Genomic DNA, 17,998 nt, shown 5'->3' on the forward strand with positions numbered 1-17,998 from the left:
CCACCCACTTTTCGTACCGCGCTCCTATCTCTTTCTCTCACCGTGTTCGCCTTCCCCTTTTTCTTCCACCCTCCCACCCCCGCCCTCTCCGCAACCCCTTCGAGCACTGTGTCTTCCCTTTCGTCTTTTTGCGCCTCTTCCACCGAACCCCTCTGCCCCGCGGCCCTTCCAACCCCTCTGGCTGTCGCCCCCTCCGACGTCTATCTCGCGCCGGACACCGGGGAACGTGCCACTCTTCTTCTTGTCCTTTCGAGAGCTAGAATTTTTTGGGGTGGGGGGTTTTAGTGGTAGAGGTGTCTTGTTAGTTTCAAGGAGATGAGGTTTCGTTCGTTCGATTAACTGTTATTCGGACGTTGCGTGCAAATTCACTGGCCAAGGTTTTCCAGTTATTTTCTACCGTTTGTTTATCAATCTCAGATATTGGAGAAATTTCTTTCCAGAGAATAGTGGTTCGTCACTTTTATAAAATTTAGAATAGCAAATCAGAAGTTATAATGTTAACTCGGATGTCAATGGAGGTTACAGAAGATTCAATCACGGCGGATAATTCGATTATAATTGTATCGAGAAAATAATTGAAGTTGCAAGCGTCATCTTTAAAAGGAAACATTTACAGTGACAATTTTTCAATTCACCCCTAGTCGAGAAAATTCATCGTTCTCTATCGGCTATTATTCCTATCGCACCTCTCTTCTTTGTTCTTTCCTGGCAGCCTTACCCGATCCTTCCACCCCCTCCGTTTCTATCTTTCCGCCCCTGGTTCCCCAGCCGCGCTCCTCCTTCCTGGAGGCTGGCCGATTTTTTCCTCCCGTTTCCTCGGCTCCGCTATTTTTTTTCCACCTTTTTCCCTCCCCCGGCCGGTTTCGCCTGCCCCCTCTTCAACCCCCGCCGCTCAGGCGGCACGGAGCGCCCTCTTCCTCTGTCTCTTCTCCCTTTCTTTTTCATCCAGCCCGGTTTCTTGCTCTCCTTCGATCTACTCTTCGCTCTCTATCTTCGTCCCCGTCGCGTTCTCTCTTCATCCGTCGAACGAACGAACGAACGAACCCCTTCTTCCTTTTTACCCCCGTCCTTGTGATCTTTTTTTCCCCGGCCACCCTCCGATGCCGGGCGTCGGCGTCCTTTTGCTATCGGGACGCTCTCTCGACTATCGGCCCGACCACCTACACCGACGTACGGAATAGAGAAAGAGAGAGAGAGGATAGCCAAGGGGGTTTCGAAGCGAGAGGAGAGAGTGGCTGCAGCGCCTGGATGCGAGCTAAAATGTATTTTTTTTCCCTTCTTTATCTTCCCTTCGAGCTGCTCGTGGGTAGGTTGGATTACCAATCCGGGGATCGTCGAGCATGTATTTCCATTTTTTCCCTCCTTTTCGCCTTTTCCATCCTCCCTCGTGTCTCTATCCTCTCGCCCTCTCTCTTCTTCCTTTTTTTCGCCTGGACGTAAGGGTTGCATCGGACGACGCAACCTCCCTCATCCCCACCCTCTTCGTCCCATGCCGTCGTGTTTCCGGCTCGATGGAAATTATCGAGTTGAATTTTTGAAGGGCCTGTGTTTCGTGTCCACGAAAAACGTGGCTTGGAAAAGGGGATGCGGGAGTAGCTGGAGGGTGATCGTGGATATTTCGATCAACGAACTCGCTTCGTGCTTCAGTGACGGAATGGAGAGGCCTCGAGTGGAGAAATTTTACTGGGTCTCTGACTTCGGTTTTTAATAAAGCTGCACAGTAGGAGCTTTAGAGGAGGTGGAAAGCTTCTTGGTTTACCGAATGTCAGAGCTTCCAGCGTTATAAGGAGGGCCGTGTACCGGTATACATATTACATCCGTTGCAGTCTATTTTTCGCTCGTACCCCTCGCCCTCTTTGTTGAAACTTTACTTTTAAATTTGAACGTGCTCGTCATACCAATAAGGCTGATTCTCTTATTGAATTATTAAGAAATTTAAGCGACTGTTCGCCAGATGACACGTTTCAAGATCCGTGACTGGTATTAGATTAAGTTATTTAACCCTCTTATATTCCTGTGCTCTTTAATTATCAGTAGAATCTTTCAATCTAAGTTTAGAAAAGAACAATGAATATTTATATACAGTAACGAAGAAAAGAAAATTGGAAGCTAAGTAGGTAATTTATTTTTAGTATATGCACATAATACTAACATTTATATTACACCTTTTTCACCATGTTGTTGACACTTTCCTACTCTGCAGTGTACATTATATCTCTACACTGTTCTTGTCAAGTACAATCTGTTTTGCAATTTGCAAAATACCAAGTTTTTCTGTACTACGTATATTTAAACCTCGTTTCGTCCTCTGCTGTATATAAACCTCGTTTTGGTTGATAGTCTTGACATATAATAGAATGCAACTAACCAAAGTTCCTTTCCGCTGTTTCTCGTGTAAATATAATGTAAGGTCGGTTCGACTTAAAGGGATATAGGTCGGCAACCCTTGTAGGAAATGTCAGACAAATGTCAAAGGGCGACATTACTCGGTCGCTCGACTTCCAGGCTCTTCAATTATTCTTCTCATTACCAGATCCAATTTGAACCGTCACGTGACCGATCTCGATTCCATCTGCCAGCGGATGGATGGATTTAAGGGATGAATCGGTCTGTTCCTGCTCAACAACGATTTCCTTCGCCCTCAGCACGCTCCTCCAACTTTCTGTCTCCTCTCGTTCACGATTTTAAAATAGAAACGGATAGTACCCATTTCCGGCCTGTGCTTCAAAACACTCATGATTTTTTTCTGTCGTGTGAAGAATCTTTCCACCTTCGGATGGTTTTACTTAGGGCGGTGAAAGTTTTTAGAACAGAAGTAGAATCTTTTCGACAGGTGTTGCGTGTGTGCTTCTAATGAGACTAACTTTAAAATATGGCTACCTGGAATTACGAAGATTGTACAATTTTCAACTTGATTAATTGCTTGATAATGAACAATTTACTACGCCTATTTCTTTAGGAAGGAGTTGAGTATTTTTAGAACACGAGGATATGGAAATGAACTAGTTTCGTTAAATGTTCAGAATCTGGAGGAGCTTAGAATAATTTTAAAAGATGGTAACTCACAATGGCACTTTTAAATTTCTAAAATTAATCGATACTTTGTATGCACTTCGCCTACTTAGATCTTATTTTCTAAAAGCATTCACATTTTCTGAACACGAAACTGGAAAATTCAGATCCTTTGGAATACAATAATTTGCAATTGGCAAAGTTCCATAAAAAGTACTTTACATTCTCAAACATCTTTCGTCCGGGCAATTTTTATAACATAACACCAAAACGTAGAAACGAAATCTTTCCGCCGTATATCCTACGTTTCGTTGCAGTAGAAATAATTACGAAATACGATACACGATTAATTATGTCTCCAAACGTTCAAATTCACTCATCGACATCGATAAAAATAAATGGAGAAATTTCAATGAAATAAGGAATTTCGTAAATGCGCGGATCAACAGGCAAATAGAATGGGAGAAACATCGAAATTTTGTTTCAATAAAAGTGTCGGTGGACAGGATCGCAATATCTGGAAGGGATTTTATCCGGTCGTTCGCGAGAGGGTGAGCTTTCGACGGCGTTAGGGTCGCGCTGACCATCCTCGCACGGAAAATGCATATCCCTTCACGTTCTTGGACTTTCTCACAAGAATCGGATCGTTTCACGAGCCACCTGTGGAGCGACCGACGAAAGCATTGCCCTTTCGACGCCTTATGGTGTCCCTTAGCTCGGTTTCTAGGTCGGTCCTACACCCTCGGATTTATGGGGGCGTAAAATTCAGTCGCACCGAGTGGCTCGCTATCGATTCGTACTTACCGAACTAGGTCGATCGACGAATCACCTTCGACATCGACTTACGACAAGGTTGATGGCTTTTCAGTATTATTGCGCGATTGTTTTACGATCAAGTTCTCGTTTCGTCCTTCCATATACCATTTCCAATCGTTAATCTATAATATTTGTTGCGATATTTGCCAAACTTCCTTTCTCCTCTGTATAGAGTCTAAATTAAATATATAATAAATTAAATAAGATTTTTCTCTTGCTATTAACTGGTTTTCAAAAAATGACCATTGGTCATCGCAAAAAATGGCCACGTTAGAGAACATGGAGCAACGCGAATAGTGTTACAAAAATTGCAATATTTAATAAAATTATCTTAGAAATAGCTCTGTATTTACAGTACGTACACTTAATTTATCTATTATTATTTTTTTATCACCTTGCAACAATTATAAAATGGAAATACACCGCCATTCTCAGAGGGATTAAATTGAATAAAATTATCTACGAAAATACCCGTATTTACGATAATATACAAATATAATTTATTTACTACTTTTCTACCGTCTTATCACAGTCGTGAAATGGCAATGGTACAAAAATTACACGATCGTTCTCGAAGGAATTAAAAGCTTCGTTATCAACGTGAAATCGCTCGCCAAATATTTCAGACACGTCAGCTATATATCAGAAAGTCTACTGCGAGCAATTTCGCCAAGGAATAACGTAGAAAGAACAGAGGAATTCGAATGGTCGCGTTTACTTTATCGTTCGTGTAACGCGATCCCTCGTCCGGAATAGGCCACCCTTTACTTCGAGCATTCCGAGTCCTTCGAGATGGATACGTGACCACACGCAAGGTCCTGCGAGTTGCGGAGGCCTGTCGGAGGGTGGTACGCGGTCGTTTGTGGTTCAGGAGGTCGTGAGAAGGGAAACGAGGTCATCCCTTAATGTTCCTGGCATCCCCGGTGTCCCCCTGTCGTACGTGTATTTCGTTGGCTTTTTAAACCGCCCACGGTTTCCAGCCTGGACACAGCTTCGTGTTATGGGAGCCGTCAATCGAGGGAAAAATTTTCTCCTGTAGGCAATTAGTGCGACGGCTGATGATTTACTGTGTACAAATTCGAAAGATTAAGAAGCTTCCCTTTCATGACGTTGGATTTATAGTTTTGCGTTTAACGAGAGTAAAATTTCATTTTCGGGTTGGCTGGATTTGGGGAAGACTCGAGTGGAGTTTTTCGTTTGTAAATTTTATTTTCCAATGCGGATAAAATGTTTTTAGCGGTCAATTTGATTAGATTCAGTTTATTAAGCATCTTCTCGGAGAATTTCGATTATTGCATTCTGTTTTTTAATAAACTCGATTGTGGAAAGGAATTTTGAAGAAACGGCTTAATAATTCCCTTCTCGTTGTTTCTCGTTGCATCGTATCCTACGATTTTAAAAAATACGAAACTTCTCGGACAATAATTCGTGGATTAATACTACTGATAAATTGGCAAGATACGTGTTATAAATCACAGACCTCTAACAAGATAATCAGATAATTTATAATCGATCGAAGTTACTTGTAAAATTCCGTTTGTTTCATCGTCGAACGTTTCGCTATTGTGTAGGATTTTTTATTCTGATTTTATACACTGGTAGCTGTGTTGTATTAATAACCGGTTACTCGTGTGTATTTTATAAAATATTAATTAAATCGCTCAAGATTCTTTTTTATATTAATTAAATTAACATACAGTGAAAGATATCAGTTGCTCGGTTCATTTTATCAAATCTCGCTCAATTTCCCTCAAATGAATTCTTTCGTCGCGTGATTTAAACACCCCCTTTATATTACAACTTTTCCATCCCCTATGGCTGAAGTACGCGTTTTCGCCTAACAATTTATGAGCGAAAGAGATGGTTCAGGGGGTTGGATTGTTTGTCTCTGTAGAAGGCCGAGTGATGCCCAAGGTCACAGGCTAAGCCAGCCACCCTCGTCTATGTTGTGTCTAGACGGTGCTTTTTACCCCTCGCCGTCCTCTTTGCCATCCTCGATCCTCGCTGCCCACGCCTCCACCAGTTCGCTACGTCGACTACTTTCCACACTCCACCTCGCTTCCACCAGCTCACCAACCCCCGTCCTTCGTTACGATACTCCATTTATCAATTATTGATACTCTTTACGCGGTTTTCGGTGATTGCTATTCGACGATGTTACGTCGTTCATCGATGAAAGACGATGAATCATGATCTTCTCGTCGACTTATTTTCTGTTACTTAATGTAATTGCACCTGGTGACTCTTCCAACGCGATATTCTTCTTACACGGTTCCTTGAAACGCGCAGCTCTTTTAACACGTTTTATTCGCATTTACACGTTTGATTTAGTTACAAAACGCACGGTAATAATTAGTATCCTACGAGGATACTTGAAAATCGTGCTTTCTTAAGCACGTGTGTTATACGTGTTTATTAAACAAAATGTTTTTAGCGAATGCGTTTCTGTATTTTAAATTGCCTGCTGTATAACTTGCGTCAGTTTAATACAAGTTTTATACCTTGTTCCACACCAATTTTTTCCTGACCCTTTTCACACGATTCTCTTTCTGCGTGATACGCATTCAGCGTGCAAAAACAGGCTCATACGGTAGCATAGTTTCGCAATTGCCTAGAGAAATTAGGATTCGTCGTGGGATTTGATATTGTGTTATAAATGTAACGTAATCGGTGTAGCTTCATGATCAAATAGGAAATCAGGATTCCTTGTAGTATTTCATACTGTTTTGCAATTTATCGTGATTGATATAGCATCTGGAATCCAGCAGAGAAATGAAGAAAATAAGAAACAAGTTACATTATTTGATTCTAGAACGAAACTACAGCGAATATACCAATGATGGAAAGAAGCTGTTTTCAGACACAAAATTGTAATCGTGACAAACTTGGTGTCGTCATGAGCGAATCATTTTTATATATTGTGCAATAACTGCCAAGGTTTGTTTTTACAACTCTAGTTCGCTTATAGGAGTCTCGGCCGCCAAGCGATTCGAATGTGTAGCTGTAAAGACCAAAATCGTACGACGCGTCTACCTCTTAAAATACAACGCGATGTTTAAGCTCGCAAGATACTGGACGCAGCATAGTAGACGATACGAAACAGAAGTATCAATTTAAACATAGGGAAGAGAGCATACATTACACTAAAAGTTTGCCATTAAAAGTAAATCGAGAAATGAACACGTTTAATAAACAAAAGAGATACGAAATAAAGAAGAATATAAATAGAAGAATAACTTCAAATATAAAAAAAGAAGAGCACTGTCCTACGCGTGGTATTAAGAATTGAACATCAAAAGTAGGTCGACAAATAAAACACTCATTTAAACGTATTAGCGTTAGATATTTCAGCTTCACTTGTCTTTACGTGTCTTTATAATTATTGGGTTGGCAACTAAGTGATTGCGGATTTTGCCATTACCACCTAACGACAAAATCCGCAATCACTTAGTTGCCAACCTAATAGTACACACGTAATTGGAATTAATATTCGCATTTACAAATACATATATACATACAAACTATGTAAGAAAACTTCAATGGTATCTACTTCCACTATGCGTTCAGCTATCTTTTCCTCCGGCTGTATCTAAGTCAAGAAGAATAAATTCAAACATAGAAAAAGAAAGACATTGTGCCCTATATTCGGTGCTTTATGCTCTATATAAACTAACATATATTTATTTTTTCTGTCGCAGCAATGCAATCCGCACGACAAGGAGAGCGACTATTGGGGTGGCGGACGGGGCGCGAAACAAGGTTACGAGGTGAGCCAACCGCTTGCACATATTTTAGCAGAACGGCCGAAATTTTCACGGTCCCCGTGCTAATTCTACTTAGTGAAGCGCAGCACTTTCTGTTGCAGGCGAAAATGAACGCGGACCATGGCCAACTGCAGAAAGGTGAGTCGTCCTTTTGCCTTCTTTCTTTAATTGGATCTCTTAATCGGCCGTGAACGTATGCCTAGCGGCACCGGTTTAATTATGCGTGTTTCTCGTTTTTCCCTCTCTTTCTCTCTTCCTCCCTTCTCCCCTTGCTCTCTTATCGTCAACGTTTCCCTCTCTCTCTTTCTTTTTCTACCTTAGAGGAAAAAATATTTTGGACATAGAATAAACGTGGACCGAGGAGCGCGCAAATATTGGCACTCAATATTCGATAGTGCGGCCATTCACGGATATTGAAATAACAGAGGTGAACGACGACACGGAGGATGGAACGTATTCCCGTTTCTTTTTTCTTTTTTTCTTTCACGTTCCGGTTTCATTCTTTTTTCTTTCGTTTCTCCCGTTTTGTTCCTTTTCGACGAATTTTGTCTCGTTCCGGTTCCAGGGTGCCAGCACAGAACGTGTTGACTGGACCCACGCGGTTTTCACGGTGAATCGCCAATTCCAGGATATCGAAGGGTTGAAAATTTGGAAATTGCTCGTGCTACCGAAATTCCCGATTTATTCGTTGATTCGTCATCGTGATTTTGCTGTTAGGATTCTGTGCAGTTATTAAAGTTGGAAAATCGATTGTACCTAGTTGTCGAAGATCGTATGTGCTGTTTAGAGTGATGACTATCTTTAAAAATTATATCTTTAGATTTGTATAACTGAAAAAAGTCCTGTTTTTTTTTCTTTTTTCGAAGATTAGATTTTGATGTTTCAGTATTTCTTAGATCTAATTAACTATTCAATGTTAATCAGATAGACCGCTACAAGACAGACGTTCTTTATGAACTTCTAAAAGGACTTCTTTCGTCGATTTCTCAATTCCACGATCTTCGTCGTTAGAAACTACCGAGTACGAAATGAATTTACTTTCTGTCAATCTTCGTCGTTGTAGACTGTACCAAGTAAAATAGCTTCTATAATTTCTATAATTCTATAGCAACTGTGATTTCAAAACGAGTAAATAAGCCAGTCCGAAGCCAAGAAGGCCAAAGAAGACCACCAAACAATCTAGCAGTACCAAATCACTCAAACTACTATTTATTCTTCGCTTAATATACAATGTCAGACACGCCAGATGATTTCATCTTATTAAGCAGAGGTTTCTCCTTAAATAATCCAACACCGACCATAAGACCTTTGCTTGTCCGAAGAAAAGAGAAAGAAAAAAGAGGAGGAAGGAGAGACAGGACCGAAGCTGACGTACGTTACGTGTAAACATAGTTCGTAAGGTTGGTTCGCTGTCTGAAACCGGTTGTAACTTTGCATCCGTGACGTAAGATCGTCGATTAGGATCGAAGCAGGAGCGGGACCGCTTCGGGCCAGGCAAAAAACACGCGTGAACGCGAATTTATCATTCCACCGTGTCCCCGTCCTGTCCTTTTCTTTCTCTTTTACCTTTTCCCTCTTTCTTCTTTTTTTTCACCTGTTACCGGACCAGGATCTCTTGTTTCTCCGTTGGTCCTCGCTTTGGTCCTCTATGTGGTCCTCTTTCTCGGCTTCCTTCTTCCGCGTTGCAGTTTCCCTGACCTCTGTCTCGCGCTCGGTCCTCCACACATTCTTTTTGTAGGTCGGCGCAGGAGAATTGGTATTACGAGTTTGTATAAGTGTTTCGCGATGCTTTTGTTGCGGAATAGAGAATTGGGAGAATTTGGAAAACGAGGTGGATGTTTCTATGGTAATTCTTTTGTTTTCGTTGTCCTCCGCTTTTCATACTTTGAATTATTTTTCTTAAACGTGGAGATTTGATCTTGGATCTTTAATTAGCTTTGGTACGCATGTTTGGAAGTTCGTTGACACTTTAAAAATTATTTCTCTGTATCAATGATGAATGTTTCTTACAATTATGAAAAGTAATTTTACAAGACGTTCATCTAGGAAATCATGTTAGGTTCTGTTATTCCGAAGGAATGGAAATTGAAACGATTCTTTCAATTAGTCAAGTCTCCAGCTTTCAGAACAGTTTAACCAGAATTACTTTATATTCTCAGTCTAAAAAAATCACAGCTTTCGAACGAATTAAAAATTTAGGTCGACTTTTGCATTCGTAAGGCGTCTTTAATCCTCATTTGCATTCCCGAAATCTCCTAATCAAATTTCATTCTTCCTAGCATGAATCTTAGAAAATATCGAAATCTGAAAACCGGTGAAAAATTAAAATCCCCTTTCAATTTTTCAAACATCCTTGTAACTAACATCTCTGTTCTCAAATTATCCGAAACTCGATCGCCCGATATTGATCGGAACTCGATCTCCGTATCGTCGATTCTAAAAAAAAAAAAAAAGAATTGAAACTTCAAAATCAATAAAAAAAATCAGAAGAAAATAAAACGATACAAGTATAGAGTTAGAAAGGAAATTCAGCCTTTCGATTTAGAAAGTTCCATTTGCAAAATCTCGACGATGATTAGTGTCGAGCAAGACTCGTTAGAATTGGGGAAGATGTAAACGAGAGAAAATGACACAGGTTTTTTTCTGGTATCGAAAGAGTTGAAATCATCGATCGGCGTTTAACGAAGCGGGAGGGAACGCCGGCAATGACCTAGGCCATTCACAGGCCGTCATTTTTTCCCGGTGCTCTCCCCGAAGGGATTAAGTAATCGGTGGCTTCACTCGTAAAAGGTGAAGCACGTTTCCATAAATGTTTTTCACTGCCAATGGCACGCGCGACGTGTCGTGTAGATCGGCCATTTACGAGACGCACGTTTTCCCCACTATATTGGCCTGTTCTGACGGTGCCTCGTGTACCGATTCACTTGATAAGTGGAAAGAAACTGAGCAAAACAACGGCTACTTTTTTCTACCAGCTATTTTTTACACGTCTGTCCTCGCTTTTAGCTTATGTCCTTTATTTAATGACCGAGCGGTAGAGAATTAGTACGCCGAGGATATTTATGCGAATTCAAATTTTTGTGACCACGGTTGAAACAAATTTAGGCAGAAATTCGTCTCACCTGCTAAACACTAGCACGAATACTATATACATTTTATATACTTTGTATGTTACGTGGATTTCGTGGATTTTTGCATTTTCGAATATCTCGTAATTATATAAAAATTCACAGTGTTAATCAGCTGTTAATTTTTTGGTTACTTTTATCTCGACACTATTGGTATACTTTTATTTGTTAGAATAATAGAAAAATAAAATTTTATTTGTTATTCTTAGAATAAAAAATTAAATTGTTTTTATATATTAATTCGTTAGCTGAATGAATAACGCGTAATTAGAGACATTTGTTAAGAATCAGCAGTTTCGTCACCGTCGTAATTGATTCACTTGGAGTGGCCCGAAAATTCTCAAGAGAAAGGAATGTCTGCTGGTGAATTTGGGCCATCGTCGAACGATTCTTGGGTCTGGTTTGTCCGAAATTTCAACGTCATGCGATCCGTGCATTAAGGAATAGTCCAGGGGAACGTTTACGCCAACCCTCGGGGCTGATTTTCGAGTCGCACAACGAAAACTGTTGACTGGATTTCGGTTTCGAGACACGCGAGGCGATGATAATGACGGCTCGAAAGATTGAGTTATTACTTAACTCGCAATATTGTTGCCTTTCCACTCGAAATTTGTATTGTAAATCTTTTCCATTCTTCCATTTTCTATTTACGAAAACAATACAAGAAACGATTCTTGTATTTACAATATCTACAGCGAATCAAATAAAACGAGTAAAAAGCGTCGAATAAAACTTATTACCTTGTCAAATATAATTTTCATCTACAAAAATTGGTCTTCGCGAACTATCCGCACGATCGTGTAATTACAAATTGTACCAAAATTCACACTACGAACTTAATAGCAACACTAAGAACCAAACATAATCTCAAAAATCTCTCAAAATCGACAGACAAGAAAATTAGTTTGCGGTCCAAAATGCGCAACCTTGCAATCGTAAATTGTACAATTTGCCACATAAACGTTCGTGGCGCTATAGGAAGCAGACGTAATCTGAAAAACCTCGGAAATCGACCAACAAACAAGAGAAACGCGTGAAGAACAACAAATACGGTGCTAACGTAACCGAAGAAAAATGGAACAGAGAAGGAGATGGTGGCAGTCTAATAACGAGAGACAGAGCCCACCGTCATTAAGATCGAAAGAACCGAAAAGCCGAGAGAGGTAACACGCGAGTTCTCTCGAGTCGGTTGGTTTCGTCACGATTTCCGTTTTCGAAACGTAACCGAGGCAAATGGTCGGTCTCTAATGACCGAAGCAACTTCGCCATGGTAATTCCCCTGTTACGAAGCGATTCCCGTGGACTGTCTCGATCCCATGACGCCTTGGTTCAGCTCGTTAATGGAACGGATAACGACTTTCACCTATGCGTGGTCCGAACCAGGTTGCACTGGCCTTTTATTCCTTCGACATTGGAAGCGATCGGCTTCATTTTCACGACACGATGTTCTTTGTATCGCCACAGGTGGTTAACACGATGTTTCGTGAACGAATGATGAATACGTTAAAGCGGACTGTTTCTTCGATCACCTACATATCGATTTGGAGTGGCATTCTTCTTCTTGTCGCTTCTTGGCAATTCGTTTTCCATTGCGTCATTTGGCCAGCGCTTGACTATTCGATCTTTCGTGGAAATTCGTATTTTTCAGAATCTTATTTAATCCTTTAAATTGTTATAAATGGTTCGCCTAGCAGCTATCATAGAAACTACCGTAATTTGTATAATCGGTGGCTTAGTATTTTGTATTAGGTCGTCCGGAAAGTTTCTTTCGTTTTATAAGCAAATAATGGATGCACGATATTTTCCATTTTATATTATTTCATCGAATTTATCCTATGATCCGTTTTATTCTATCAAGATAAAAATCACAACGTTTGATAGATTAGGTATCATTTTTGTATGAAGATGTTGTAAAAGACGTGTCTGTAAGAGAAAGACACTTTTCGGACAACCTAATATATTGTATTTTGTATGCGTCTTCGAATTTTCTGTAAATTCACGACGATCGAAGAAAAGCCGAGTAATTATTGTTAGTCGAGTAATTATTTATTTGACGGTTAACGAGATATTTCGCCAGGGAATGTCGAATATATTTAACATATATTCTGCTTCTATCTCGTACGTGTACGTCGTTTACCATGCAATTCTTCTTGTCGTAATTAGGTGATTTATCCAGTAATTATTTATTTATCGAGTAGAATGGAGACTTTTTGACGCGTGAAAATGTTGTTTGGAAGCATAGATCGATAACGAGCATACACAAGTTCAAAGATCATGATAATCCTAACTCGTAGAAAAAAAATTGAAAGTGAAAAATTCATTTTATATTTCCCACTATCCGCTTTAACTTAGGAAACTTTTTCAGCACTGCGTAGTCGGAAATTCGCGAGTCGATAGGTCCAATTCGTCAAAGCATTGCGAAAACGTAATTTCGCAGCCAGCGGTTTCGCGTTTCTGCGCTTCCTTCGTTAAACAGGTCCGCGCTAACGACGATAAGTGTCGAAGTTACGCCTGGAGCAAAGAATCGACGAATTTCGTCCCGCGAAAGCCAACCTCGATCGAACTTACGATGATCCACGTAACAAGATGGACATCTCTCGCTTTCGTTTCCGTTCGAGATTTGTAAATGAAGGCAAACAGCCAGCTGTTTTACAGTCGAATGACTTGCATTCGTCGTAAATCTGATTTTTTCTCTCGGTTTAATCCACCTGGCTCCTTTTAAGAGACTGAATCGAATCGAGAGTCATTATGAAACGCAATTTTATGATTCGTGCAATCTTGAAGTTACTGAAAAAGGTATACAGGTTGCAGTTAATTTTATTGATTAGATTGATAATGTTATTTGCTTTGGATGCACTGTGGAACATTATGCAGAGTTTACAATTCTTATGCGCGTAATTAAGAAAAGAAAATCTACGTCAGAGTTGTTAAATATATCACTTTGGATATTCCTTACGCGCATTCTGTGCATTCTTGCGTCTTAATATTTTCTATAAATGCATAATTCAAGAATTGTCTCAGTTAAAATTACGTTTGTCATAATAATTCTCAAGTAAATCCACGATATTACGTCGAAAGAAACGACTCGCGAAGAATTAAGAATACAAATTACAATCTTTCAAACTTTGTGAAAAATTTCTAAATTACCGAAACGCCTGTGAGCTTTTACGATCACCATCTTCTGAAAGGTACAGCACTCTATCTCGTAGCCAACTAATTGGTGAATAATTGGTCAGAAACAAATATTTCAAAGAATCGTATCACGAAGTCGCTAATTAATCGAATGTAATTAGAAACAATCGTAATACAATTTAGTTTAAACCGATTATACCAACGATCAATGTCTTATTAATCCTCGATGATTAAGTATAACGCTTCCACTGATCATGCTCGCGTCGTAATTTTCAACGCGACCAGCCTGAAAATCCTCAAGAACAGGACAAGAAGAAAGAAAAAGTCAAAGTGCTCGGCGATAATTCTTAAAAATCTTCCAATTAGCGCCTATGTAGGAGACAATGGCGTCGAAACGGCACGTCGAAATCGTTCTTGATATCTGTCGTCTGGCGCGAAAAGTGGAAGTAAAGGAAGTGTAGAGCGAATTTAAGTCTGGAAGGGCTCGTTTCCGCGGATATGTTTCTGTAAAGCGACGTGTAAATCGAGTCGTTGCTCATCGACGAGCTGCCGCTACGTCGTGATATAAAATCCAGCAACGACGTCGTAAAACTCGAAGGCTGGGCGGTAAAATCTCTGGAAAAGCCATCAAACTGAAGCAACAGAGGGGGAGAAAAACTGGAGTTTTAAGGGAAGAGAGGGAGAGACCCGTAAAAACACCTGAACTACCGATCAGCCGAGCCAGACGATCGCCAGACGGTCTGTCTACTCGAGGAAAAAACATTCCCTCGCTTCCTTAACCCCGAGAAATTCCGCTAGTAAAGAAAAAAATGAATGTCTTCTGGCTGCAAACGGATGGATTCTCCATTTCTCCTCCACGTTATCCTGTTTCGATTTTCTTCTTGTCGCCTCGTTTTACTGACGAATCGCTGGCAGCGATCGATTTTATTAAACGATTATTCTGTTTTCACTCAATTCTCCCTGTAAGTTGACCAGAATTCGAAGTCAATTTTTAATACAGATGGAAACTTTTCGGCTAACAGAAAGATACTATGGTTACAGATAAGGAATTTTTCAGATACAGTTTTATCGAGCGATGTTTAACTTGTCATTCAGTTTGTCAATCTTTCAGAAACGTAATCAAGCTCTTTATTTAGAGATTTCCCGTCTTATTACGTGTCGTCTTATTCCTGTCAGGAATAAAGCGTATCATATTTACTTAAAAGATTTAAATCGAACTGATTTAAATTGATTTCCTGGATAGTATTATACGATATACTTCAAATAGTTTCCAAAATTATATCGCATCTTCTCGTCGATCCTTTCCTTTCGAATCGACTCTCTCTCCCTTTGAAATCCAAATTTCTCTCCGCGATAAGAAACAGATAGAATACGTTCCAAATCAAAATGTAGGTTTCTTATGTAAAAGAAACTAAAAATCTATTGCACTATCCATCAAGAAATCACCGATATTCGTAATTATATATCCGCAATTTCCATATATATCGCATCTATATAGTTATCGATCCTCCTCTCGAGAATCTTGAGAATTCTGCCCTTCGGAATCCAAATTTCAACGTACAGCGAAACACTGACACTTGTGTAACGTTCGTCACAGACGAAGTTGAAGCATCAGCAACGAAAAAGCATAGCGAATCGGCGAGATTCGTCGCGTAAACGTCGTAACGTCGAGAAACGCGACTGGCCGTCGAAAGAAAGCAGAGTCAAGATTTTCCTATCTATGGAGATTTAAATGGCGGCAGCGAGTCCTCTTCCGGGGGAATTTCATTGGCGTCCCAGAATTCGAACGAGGAAAAAGGAACAAGAGTCGCGTCAGCCACTCCGTGTAATGAAAAACCTTTAGAAATACCAAAGAAGTCGTGGTCGCTTCTTCGCTCTTCCCCTTCGCCGACGTTCCATTCCTCCACAAGCTTTCGAATTCTCTGTCGCGTTGGTATAGCGAGAAAAATATTTTTTAACGACAGCCACGAGAATGATTTCTTAACGATCTTGGCTTACGTATATGCAGATGCCCTCGAGGCGATCGGCTAACTGGTCTAATAGTTGCTCGATGACATAACGGCCTTGCCAAATGTGCATCTGATTTTTAATTCCGTCTCGGGACCTTTCCAGCTCCCCGGACAATAGTCGCCTCGGGCGTACGCTCATCGACTAAAATGTATTAAAACGAGAAACAGACGCGTCGCGAATCGCCACTAGCTCCTTTTGCTGCTGGACGAGATCGTAGCGTAGGAAGACATTCGTTCTCTCCGTTATCTTTTCCAGCTTTGGAATTTCTTTGTTTTTTCCTTTTTTAATTTTTACTTTCTCTGTTTCTTTCGTGCTGAAATTGTCGAAATTTTTAATATTCTGTTGTGTATAATTCGTTGGAACTTTCGATTTAAATTCTTTGCAACGTAGTATAGGTTATGCTAGGTTCTTTGGATCGTTATTTTTGAAATCTTTAGAAATCTGGTAGCCACCGATTTCCTGGAAGTTTTGAGTTTCTCGTTATTTCAATCCGTGGAATTTTGCATCTTTGGCAAGTCTCGTCGAAAGTTTGCAAGAAGTTAATTAATCGCCAACGATAGGAGCTGAATGTTATTTACATTCACAGACAATTCGGAATTTGATTCCTTCGTTCGTACTCCGACGAGTATAATACTCATTCCACGAGACTCTGAGTCTTTTATCATCGTATCGTTTAAACCCTTAGTGATATTGATAGATTTGACGCTGAAGAAGAATTTCATTAAGAGTTTGAAGGAATAGTTCGCGATGGATAGACGTCAAAATTAATCGAACGACGTTCTGAAACAGCTTAAAAACGTTTACCACGTCGTGACAAATATGGAGATTTTTTAGAAAAATGACTAATATTAAATGCACAGTCTCCTTTCAAGTATTCCGAGACACAAGGCCCAGTTTGAAAAATCAAGTAAACGAATAATTAAATTCAAAGAGCACCGAGGGAGATATCTAATTGAATTTCTCGGCGTGTCACGGATTTATCGTAAGGTCCGCTCGATTCTTCGAAATCTCGGTTTCCGCACGTACGAACTTGCGATCGTAGCTCGTTCCGATCTAAATTTTATATTACTCGATGTTGTGCGCACACAGACTCTTCCATGGTGCACCTCGTTGAGCATCGAATGAGATCGATCGCTGTTCCCCGCCACCGCTAACATTTTGCTGCCAGTCGTTTGCATAATTCAAGCCAGTTAATTCTTGAACTTGAACGAGCTATCGGCTGCAAAAAATGATAATCCGTTGGAATGGCAAAAATGAAGAATTTATGCAATTCGATGTACGAAGAAAAATAAAACAAGTAAGAGTAGTAAAGATTCGAGTGGAAAGACGAAAAGCATAAAAATTCTATTATATTTATCCCTCTTTATTCTGCGAAATCTTTCTAAGATTATAACGCGCTGTTCTATCAATTTTCTTCTTTCGAATCGAAGATCACAGATTTCGACAAACTCAAACATCTTTGTGTATCGTTGAACGATTGAAAGAACTGCTTTTGGAAGTTGCAAGTGGGTTTTAAGGAAACGTCAAAATCGCGATTATAGATCGTTTTAATGTCGAGCAAATGTAATTTAGAAATAGATACAGTGACGCTATCGGATCTTTTAATAATTGATTTCTCGTTTCCTGCTTTTACCGAATTCCACTGTACGAGAAGTAAATGGGAATTTTGAAATTATCGTCAATTATAAATAGCGATTTCCTTGTTTTCGCGAGATTCTAAATCGTAGAATCAAATGATAGTTATTCGCAGTCTTAATACTAATATTATCGTTATTATTATTAATTGACAGATTCATATTTTAGAGGAATTAATAACACGAATATCGAGATTCATCTGCTTAAAAATTAACATTGCGCGTAAATCTGAATTTGACATGTTAACATGTAACACGAATCTAATATGCATGTAACGAATGCCAATGCTACTCGCAAATATTTTCCACGTCAAAGATCGATCAACGCTTTAAGCAAAACTTTTATTCCATTTACCTACGCTTCCTTTTTTATATACTTGTTTATTTATAGTTTAGCGTCACATCTCGTGGTGAAATATTAGCGACCAGAATTGCACGCTTCTTAGAAATATATAAATATTTAAGTATTATTTACAGTATAGTATTCTACTAAAAACATATA

At 39.8% G+C, this 17,998-nt stretch overlaps 1 protein-coding gene across 3 annotated transcripts in view; it reads left to right on the forward strand.

The window, feature by feature from the left end:
* Positions 1–17,998, forward strand: part of LOC132913716 (zinc finger protein rotund-like) — a 244,776-nt gene that overhangs the window by 123,785 nt on the left and 102,993 nt on the right. For 2 of the 3 annotated variants that reach the window (XM_060972242.1, XM_060972240.1), the window contains exons 3-4: positions 7,527–7,595; positions 7,679–7,730. In XM_060972242.1, the coding sequence (XP_060828225.1) occupies positions 7,527–7,595; positions 7,679–7,730 (121 nt within the window). The remainder of the gene's footprint in view (positions 1–7,526; positions 7,596–7,678; positions 7,731–17,998) is intronic. The other variant, XM_060972241.1, reaches the window with a different exon arrangement.

The sequence above is a fragment of the Bombus pascuorum genome, chromosome 13 (assembly GCF_905332965.1).
Source record: "Bombus pascuorum chromosome 13, iyBomPasc1.1, whole genome shotgun sequence".
Taxonomy (NCBI): Eukaryota; Metazoa; Arthropoda; class Insecta; order Hymenoptera; family Apidae; genus Bombus; species Bombus pascuorum.